Source organism: Limulus polyphemus, unplaced genomic scaffold, assembly GCF_000517525.1.
Source record: "Limulus polyphemus unplaced genomic scaffold, Limulus_polyphemus-2.1.2 Scaffold2667, whole genome shotgun sequence".
NCBI classification, from domain to species: Eukaryota; Metazoa; Arthropoda; class Merostomata; order Xiphosura; family Limulidae; genus Limulus; species Limulus polyphemus.
The window spans coordinates 101,900-111,790 of NW_013668277.1; the positions used below are offsets into that span (position 1 = coordinate 101,900).

The 9,891-nt window shown below is 35.6% G+C and overlaps 1 protein-coding gene across 1 annotated transcript in view; it reads right to left on the reverse strand.

Annotated features, from left to right (window-relative positions):
- Positions 1 to 1,062: 1,062 nt before the first annotated feature.
- LOC106467572 overlaps positions 1,063 to 9,891 on the reverse strand; it is a 35,955-nt gene continuing 27,126 nt past the window's right edge. Inside the window, exons 4-9 of the mRNA XM_022395769.1 lie at positions 8,412 to 8,523; positions 7,858 to 7,943; positions 6,644 to 6,843; positions 5,993 to 6,099; positions 3,618 to 3,765; positions 1,063 to 2,404 (exon numbers count right to left, since the gene is read on the reverse strand). Coding sequence (XP_022251477.1) covers positions 1,063 to 2,404; positions 3,618 to 3,765; positions 5,993 to 6,099; positions 6,644 to 6,843; positions 7,858 to 7,943; positions 8,412 to 8,523 — 1,995 coding nt within the window. The remainder of the gene's footprint in view (positions 2,405 to 3,617; positions 3,766 to 5,992; positions 6,100 to 6,643; positions 6,844 to 7,857; positions 7,944 to 8,411; positions 8,524 to 9,891) is intronic.

Below are 9,891 nucleotides of genomic sequence, written 5' to 3' on the forward strand. Positions count from 1 at the left end.
GCATTACTTGAAAAAGTCAATGTTAAAAATTATTACTATATAAGGTCCAATTTTCCTGATCAGCATCCAGCTTTCTTTAACACAAAATCAATGTCCAGTTTCTTTAGCACACAATGAACATTCAACTTTCCTGGAATAATGTAAATATTTAGCTTCCCTAACACAAAATCTATTTGTTCTATTTTTCCAATACAGAGCCAACGTTCAGCTTCCCTAGAACTCAAACAACGCTCAGCTTCCTTAACACAGGATCAACGTTTAGTAACAATGTTCAGTTCCTCCAACACAGTATTAAAGTACAGCTACTCTAAGCTAAGGTCCATTATAGTAACGCTATCAATACATCGATGTTCTTCCAACACAAGATTCATATACATTAATGTTATTTGTTTGTCGTTTTCTTTAACACTGAAACCCTTGTACAGTAACGCTGCTCGCGCACCAACGATTTCTCTAACACAAAAGCTGCTGGTCGTAAGTCGACTTTTCTGTAACACCAGGTCCATTTTCAATACGCTGCTCGTACGTTGACGTTCTTTGGCACAAGATCCATGAACAGTAACACTACTTAAACACCAATCTTTAAAACTAGATCCATGTTCAATAACACTACTCATACGTCGACTTTCTCTGACACAAGTTCCATCTACTGTAATACTATTTATACATCAACCTTTAAAACGACATCCATACACAATAACGCTACTCGTACGTCAACATGTCTTTAAAACCGACGTTTTTATAACAGAAGATCCATTGTACAGTAACACTACTTGTATTTTGACGTTTCTTTAACACAAAATCCACGTGTAATGATACTTACTACTCATACGCCAAAGTTTACTAATGGTACTTTAAAATACATTGAAGATGAGAGCATTTCCAAAATGTAAACTGGTTCGATATTCAGTGGCTTTCTTCTTATCGTATAAGTTGAAATCTACGTGTTCGATCTTTGGTCTGGCGCATATTAACATGATATTTGAAAAATGTTTCTATCTCAGTTCATTCCAGTAACAGGTTGCCATAATTGCTTTGGACCTTAAGCTGTCACATTTTTGTTCAGTGAACAAACCCATTTGCCAACTGATATTGTTGAGCGTCTACTATGACACTCGTATAGCCAGCCTGTTGAAGTGTCGAGCTTCTCTGGAAATCACTGTCGGGACAAGTCAGCGTAGGTTGAAAACTATTTAATTTATATAGAGCTTTATCTGCAGTGCTATAGTCGTGGCTTAGCGGACCAGTTCGATCACAAGTTTCAAGGGTTGTGTACTTATCATTTTCCAGGTCCATCATAGTGGTATACGCTGGAGTTGGGAATCTCTGATTAGTAAAATAGGGGGCGCCACTATAGGCATCTATGTGAATGTCATTGCTCTGGAAGAGCTGTCTTTCGTCGCAAGACGACTTGATTGAGTGACCCGGAAACACACTACGGGTGTCACCTGGTTGACTAGCAAAGGAAATGTTCTGGGTGGAGAATTCATTAGAAGGGGAACACAACATTATTACTGATTTGTAGGTTTTCAACGAGCCGTCAGAGGGAGTTAGAGATAAGGCACTGTCGGAGTTCACCTGTTCAGCGGTGTCCTCTCGTTGTCCTGGTCCTGGATTAGGGGTTGAAGATGTTGACTTACCAGCAGGCGAGGAAGATCCGACAACACTTTCTGCCCGACTGTGACACGGACTTTGATGAGCTGTAAGGCTGTGGAAGCTGTCTATATCTGGGTCCGAAAGTGTGCAGTCTGAGTGATTACTGTATGAACCAGGATGATATATATTAAAGTGAGACTGATGATTTTGGACGACGTCACTCCTCAGATAGGCCAACTGCTCTCTAGGTGGCACCACCGTAAACACTTCTGGCATGGGACCTGGAGGACACGGGAGAGTTGCTTGCGTGGAAGAAGCGTTTACAACAGACTGTGGAAGGAGTTTTATTTCTACTTCTGGAACTGGACCAACTAGCTGGGAACACGTTGAGTAACCCGGAAAGTTAGCCATGTCAGTTCGGGTGACATAGCGCTCTTCCTGTTCTTGGAAAGCCAATGCGTCCTCGGCTGAGGAGAACCGCTGCTGATTGTAGCCCAGAAAGTTTGCATCATGATAAACTGTTTGCCTAGTATTTGCTTGGCAGTTCCTGTCATCTGGAAAATTACTAACTGTATAATGACAGCCCGCCAAGGGTACACCAGTTTGGTCAAAAGCCATCCCTGGGTCTCCACTATATAGATGAGTATCCGCTGGGGGATACGGAGATCGACGGTTCTTGTTTCTAGTACTTCGAAGTTTTCCTGTCTGCGTTGGCTTTGCAGAAAGTGCCCCGTTCTCACTATGACAGGTGGCGCTTCTATGGGAAATTTGCTCTAATTGAAGCTGCAGATCTTTGGCTTCAAGATCACTGTAAAAAACAAATGTTTATCTTAAGTATCAGATATTTACAGACACAATAATTCCACTTGCTTTAACGACCAATTTCTAATTTGCTTTGAAATAAGTAGACGTTCATATTCCTAATCAACTTACATAAATGGTTTTATAAAAAGAAGAACCTATCATTAGTTAAATCACGATATGCGGTACAAAAAGAACTGTATTGTAAGGCCTCCTGAAAAGTTTACATTTGCATTAGTTTATTGTAAACGATTTTATCGGCTTCCAAACAACTCCTAAATAATTGATTACATAGTAATACTGATAAAAATGATGTAACGGAATTTCTCGGTCTTTAATAGTCTTGATATGAAATCATATATTTATATACCTTAGAACCCTGGACACGGATATACTGGCCATGGGCCACTATCGGCATTCAAAATCCTCATTCCTAGCCTACAACACCCTTTTTTATCCCTTAAGGGGAATACTCATTCAATCATTCGAAAGCGCTCGAGATTTTGATCTTTTGAATTTTTTTTTCGATGGTCCTTTGTACTAATTCTTTCATCGTGGCCTTTATTTTTAAGTAGTGTTGCATTAAACAAGTCCAGTTTCGTCACGACTTGCAAGTGAGAATGAAGTTGTGCACGTGAGAGACAGGGAGGGGCAATTTTCCTTAGCCACAAAAAACAAAAAAAAACTGCTCACCCATGTCACCAATACCCCTACCACTCTGGCTTATGGCTATTCGTCTATTGCAAGTAAGAAACCCTCGGTCAAAAAAAAAAAGAAGATTGGGACTTGTGCCTGAAATATAGTTGATTCAATCAATCTAATGCAAAGATATCAGTTATCTAGATATAACTGGCTTGAATAATACTGTCACGGTGTTGAGCTATTTGGATTAAAACGTGATTGACTTGAATACTACGTCAGAACATTTGATGTTATGTATTTTAGGTTCTTATGGACAATGACAACATATAACATTAAGCTACAGGTAAGGTAATTTTAATCAAACTACAAGTCTTTGATACTTTTCAACACAGTGAAAACATGACATCACAACACGTGGTTTAACTAATTCCCTTTAGTTCTTCTGAACTTTAACATAATTAAACTAGCAAGCAACCTGAGATTCTTGAGGAGTGTGACGACATGAACCCAACACATGCAGTTACTTACCCTAGGTTCTTGTGAGTAATGACATGATGTTATAGCATTTAACTACTTACCTTAGGACGTAGTTGACACTGACAATACAATGGGGGCGCGACGATCTGCTATTGTGAACAATTGTAGCATAGCTCTGCATCCACACCCAGCCACCATCTTTTGTAAGAAATCTATAATACTTAGTTGTCACTTGACCTTTCAGGAGAACTGAAAGAAGAAGAAACAGCATAGCTAAAAAAAAGTAACAATTCATAGTTTTTAACATTTTGTTTATATTTACACTGCTCGTTTCTATTATATTTATCCCAAATTCAGCCAAGTAAAATTTATATGTTTATTTCATTGACATTTCAGACATTGCAGACCTGTAGATTTTAATTTATAACGGACTGCCCCTGTCTTGTTTCTTGTGAAACGTCGTTCCGCTCAACAAACAAGATTGAACAGTTCATTAGAAAACCAACCCTTTTAATAGTGTAATCGCTTTGACTGTCGTCAACCCACCTCCTGCCTATTAATCCATTGGGGCAGCATGGCCCACTGGCTAGCGCTTTGTACTCGAAGTCGGGAAGGCTGCGAATTGAAAGCTTGCTCGCAACTTGCTGTTGTGTCCTTGAGAAAGACACTTAACCCTAACTATTTCAGTCAACCCAGCTGTAAAAAGTGTCATCCCTAAACTAATATTATCCAGTAAAAGTAATCGTCACTTCTCAGCCTATTTTCAACAAAATACTATCACTCCTCAATTTATACTTAATCCAACAAAAACAGTGCCTTCATAACTAACGCTATCTAATAAAATTATTGTCACTTCTCAACTAATGTTCTCAATCAACGTTTTTTACTCTTCAGCTTATGTTATTCAATAAAGAGATTATCACTCCTCAACTTATGTTTTCCAAAATATTACCACTATTCAAGCTTTCTTCATACAACAAAAACATTTTCATTTCTCCAACCAAAGTTATCCAATAAAACACTACCACTCCTTATCTTGTTTTATCCAATAAAAACACTGTCACTCCTCAACTCATACAACATCAAAAAAATACTGTGTCATTACAACTTATGTTATTCAACAAAATTATTGTCACTCCTCAGCCCTTTATCCAATGAAAAAACTGCCACTCATTAATCTAACACTCCTCAAATTTTACGTCATCCAGCAAAAACAGTGTTATTCTTTAAACAACGTTACTGTCACTCTTAAAGTTGTTGACTGGGCGTTGGAGAGTAAAAAATAAATAAAAATGAAAGCTAAGCTTCCGGAATTTTTTGTTTTGATTTACGCCGCAACTGATATTTTTCTTAAATTCTTACAAATGTTCTAAGTAATTTCGAGTTCCATAGAGAATAAAATTGTCAACTTGCAGCAATTTTCTTAGATAGCGCAATTCTATACTAAATTAGGCTTACGTTTGTTCGCCCTGTTGCTATAGTGTCGAGCAGCGATTAAAAGTCTTAATCTCCACGTCTTTATATTTAAAGCACAATCTCTCCTTGCTTACATCATGAACTGGGTGATAATAAAGATTAATTAAAGTAAAATAAGTTAATTAATAAGGAACTTAATAACATATATATTTGTATATAAATAAATAGTAACAGGTTCTGCCGACAGGTTGCCTCCTTATGGTCAGTGTTTCAAAACTAGGAAGAGTGAAATTGCTAACTGAACTGGACATTGACAGAAGTACTGCGATGGGCCTTTATAACTGTAGGAAGCAGAACATCTGCTTTCCATAACGCTAAAAATCGGGTTTCGAGACCCGTGGTGAGAAGATCACAGCTAGCCCATTATGTAGTTTTGTGCTTAATAACAAACAAACACTCCCGAACTTATATTATCCAAAAAAAAAACATCGTCTCTCTTCAGCCTGTGTTATCCATTGAACTTATTGTCACTTGTGGACTTATATGTAATCCAACAAAATCATTGCAATTCCTTAACAGATTTCACCTAGTAAAACCATTATTACTCCTCAGATAGGATGAGGATATTAATCTATGAGTATAATGACAATATCGCATGTTGAGACAGTACGACTCATTGATATAAAATATGTGAAATAAAAACATTAACTTATGAGTATGGTGAGAAAACCACATGACCTTGTGGTAATCTGTTTGATTATTATCTAATAGGTTTCTTGTTGCAAAGCTACACAATGGGCTACTTGTGTAAAGTCATCCCTAATTTTGAACTGATAGACTAAAGGAAGGGCAGCCAGCAACCAACAGCTGTTTGGCTACTATTGTCGGACCGAATAACGATATTTGACTGTCACAATTTCCACGGCCCCAAAATACAGATCGGATTCTTTAAAACAACGGGCCGTGAACCCCGGATTTACAGTTGAAGAACTCTAACCCCTAGGTTAATCACGGCTCAAAGAGAAGATATAAAATACACGAGATGAAGCTATTAACTTACGAGTATGGTGAGAATACCGCATGTTGAGACAGTCTGACCCGTGTATATAGTGATACAAGGTTTTCTCTATCAAATCTTGTGGTTCGTAGCCTGTAAGGTGGGCCACTCTACAAATGAGAGAGAAGAAAAAAAAACATTTCTTGAATAAATGATTTTCCGACACCAAACTAGTTATCACAAGGAAAACTACACTTAACTTAGTTTAGACTAACACGTAAAGCAGCATCAGATTCCTTTAGCCCATTCGTCCGAAATTAACCCGAACAGCTTACAGGCGAGAAAGTTTGTGCACATTTACGAAGAACTAAGTATTGTAATGTGGTTCTACCAAACTGATTTTTTTGTGAAGACCGATTATCTAGGGCTGGACTTGAATAATTTGTTAGAAGAATGAGAGAATGTATTCAAAAATTATAAAATTTACCCTAAAAATTTCAATAATGTTGAAACTATTAAAGGTTTTTATTTATTTCTAAGTACCGATATATGAAAATGGGGTTGTTGCTGAAGAAAAAAACAAACAGTTGTTGAATTTAATAAGAGATAAAGTGCCTGATACTAAAAAGAAAGCGCCCAGTATTTAGAAAGACGAGCTTAAAGTTGAAATTATTTGTGAACAAGAACATAACAATAATACAAAAGATGAAGTACCTCGCATCCAGGAAGATGAGCTTAAGGTCGAGGCTAGCTCTGAACATGAACATATTGCTGTACATCTTGATTTCGGTAATTGCACTAGGCGGTAGAGAATGACCGACGGCAACCAATCCCATGTTCTGATAACAACCGTCGTAGGGCGCCACATCCATAGAATAATGTTTGACTTTTAGGTAACCGCTACAATGGATTACCTAGTTGAATAGAAACGTGGATTTAATTTCAATACCCAAACAACTTATTGATATATTTGTATGTTCACATGTACACACATAAAGAAGTGTAGTTCTACGTATGTATAAAGTAAATTCTAAAGAAAAAACACACGATACTGATGTTAGAAAGAAAAGTTAAATATCAAAAATAAACTTTTCTGTGATATTACATCATAGCAAGACCGATTACAATTTTTAATCATAATAACTGTTAACTGTTAATGTAAATTTATTCATCGCTACTATTCTACCAGTAAACGATGCCAGTAGAAGTTCCTTAATAAAACAGCAGCAGCATTACTACCACCAAATGTTCCTCAATAAAACAGCAGCAATATTTCTACCAACATATATTCCTCAATAAAACAGCAGCAGTATTGCTACCACCAAATGTTCCTCAATAAAACAGCAGCATTATTTCTACCAACAGATATTCCTCAATAAAACAGAAGGAATGCTACCAACAGATGTTCCTTAATAAAACACCCGCAGTACTGCTACTGACAGATGTTCTTCAATAAAAAGTAACAATACTGCTACTAACAGGTGTTCTTCAATAAAAAGTAACAATACTGCTGCTAACAGATGTTCCTCAATAAAACAGTAACATTACTACTACCAACAGTCGTCCCTCGATAAAAAGTAACAATATTGCTACTAACAGATGTTCCTCAATAAAACAGCAGCGGTATTGCTACCAACAAACGTTCTTTAATAAAATAGCAGCAATACTGCTACCAAAAGTTGCCCCTCAATAAAACAACATTAATACTGCCATTAGCAGACGTTCCTTCATAAATAGATTAAATCAAACTTTTTCACGTTTTTTTTTGTTTTTACCTCCAGGAAATATGTGAATTATAAATATACATAACATTAACATGGCACTGAAGAAACTCTCTCAAGACAATTGACGTTGTCGAAATAATTTCACTAAATAATATCTTAAACATTTATTCTCTTTATTACGGTTGTACAAAAAAACAAACAAACCTTGTAACCACCAGAGGTCAAACCAGCATTGCGCTTGGCCAGTACACATTTCATCCGAATAAAAAATGACCTGTCCACTTCGAAATCTGATAAGAAAATGATTCAGGTGAACTTTCAAGGGAACATTGTCACAATGTATTTGATGTTAAATCACTTTATGCATTCTATAGTGTTATAGAAAGCTTTATTTGAATCATTTAACGCATATTACATAATATTACAAATACCAGAGAGTAAATAAATCCCCACTTACACCTTATATGAAAAATATTTAAAAAATCACCTATATCCTTAGACTTTTTTCTATTGATATAATGAAATGTTTATGAGTGATAACCACAGCCAGAAAAGCTTGTAACAACAAGCTGAAAGGTGCGAAACCATGTTTTATTGTTGTTGTTTTAATTACGGTTTGTTTATCTTTTGATATTCCAAAGTTACAAACTTATAGACGGTTTACTTGCTTCACAAATAAAACAATCAAATGTACTGTACGAGTTAAGTCAATGTACTTTTAATAGAATTAGGTTAGTAAGAAGAGTGGTACAGACCACCTTGAGACACGTGGGGCTGAGGCAGCGGAGGATGTAAGGTTAAAATAGCTGTCATTTCGTCGTGGTCAGCTGGATGAATATACTCGTATATGCTGTTGCCTGTCATCTCCACCTAGTGGTAGTTAAAAAAACATTGGTAAAGTTATAAAATCTTTCATTAGTCTAAAGTATAAATTTTATGCTCATTTGATCAGAGTATCAAACTTGAATGAAAATAAAAAAAAACATAAAAAGCAATATTGACTTTCTTGTTCAATACAGGAAATACTAATCTAGTAGCAATATTGACTTTCTTGTTCAGTACAAGAAACACTAATCTAGTAGCAATATTGACTTTCTTGTTCAGTACAAGAAACACTAATCTAGTAGCAATATTGACTTTTTTGTTCAGTATAGGAAACACTAATCCAGTAGCAATATTGATTTTCTCCTTCAGTACAGGAAACATTAATCTAGTAGCAATACCGATTTTCTTGTTCAGTACAGGAAATACTAATAATCTAATTGCAATATTGACTTTTTTGTTCGGTACAGGAATAACTAATCTAGTAGCAATATTGACTTCCTTAAATAATTTAAAACGACACTTGGATAAAACATCTATCTACAATGAAAAGAAACACAACGTTAAAATCATTACACAATAAATAGTAGTTGATATAAATTCGAAAATTATTGAGAGATTGCATCATAAACATATCAATAAATTAATAATATTAGCATGTACAAAATTAGAGGGAACATGTAAAGTAGATAACATGAGAGTTTGTTTGCCTTATGTTCAAGGCTTATCTACAAAAATATGTAATATAATGAAGAAATACATGGAATGTAGTGTAACATTTTTTCCGCGTTGTAAGTTAAATAGTCTCACGAGTACAAAAGACAGAATAGAAGAAATTGATAAATGTGGGATTTACAAAGTTCCTTGTATCAAATTGTAGTCGAATTTACATTGGCCAAACGTGTAGAAATTTAAAATTCAGGATTAAAGAACATAAAAACGCGGTAGAAAAATACAAAGTAAATGAATCGGTATTAGCAGAACATGTGGCGGAAACATTTCATGTTATAGACTGGAGTAACACTAAGTTGATAAAACAGGCAGAATTTATAACTGAATTAAATATCAGAGAAACTATCGAAACCGAAAAAAAACAAAGACATCGTATTGAACAAGTAATATGATCCAGGTCTAGAAATAAAAAAGGACTGGACAGATGTTTTGTAACTCTGGGTAGTCTAAGCATAGACGGCATTACAGGAATGTAAATAATTATGTTACTCCTGAAGATGGTGTCATAAGAAACCGAAACATATGTAGAATCTTTTTTAGGGCAAGTTGCTGTTTTCAACAACTATTTATTGTGTAACGATTTCAACGTTTTATTGCTTTTAATTGTAAATAGATAGACTTCCTTGTTCAGTACAGGAAACACTAATTTAGTCTTGATCTAGTATGGATTTTGTTTGTTTATTT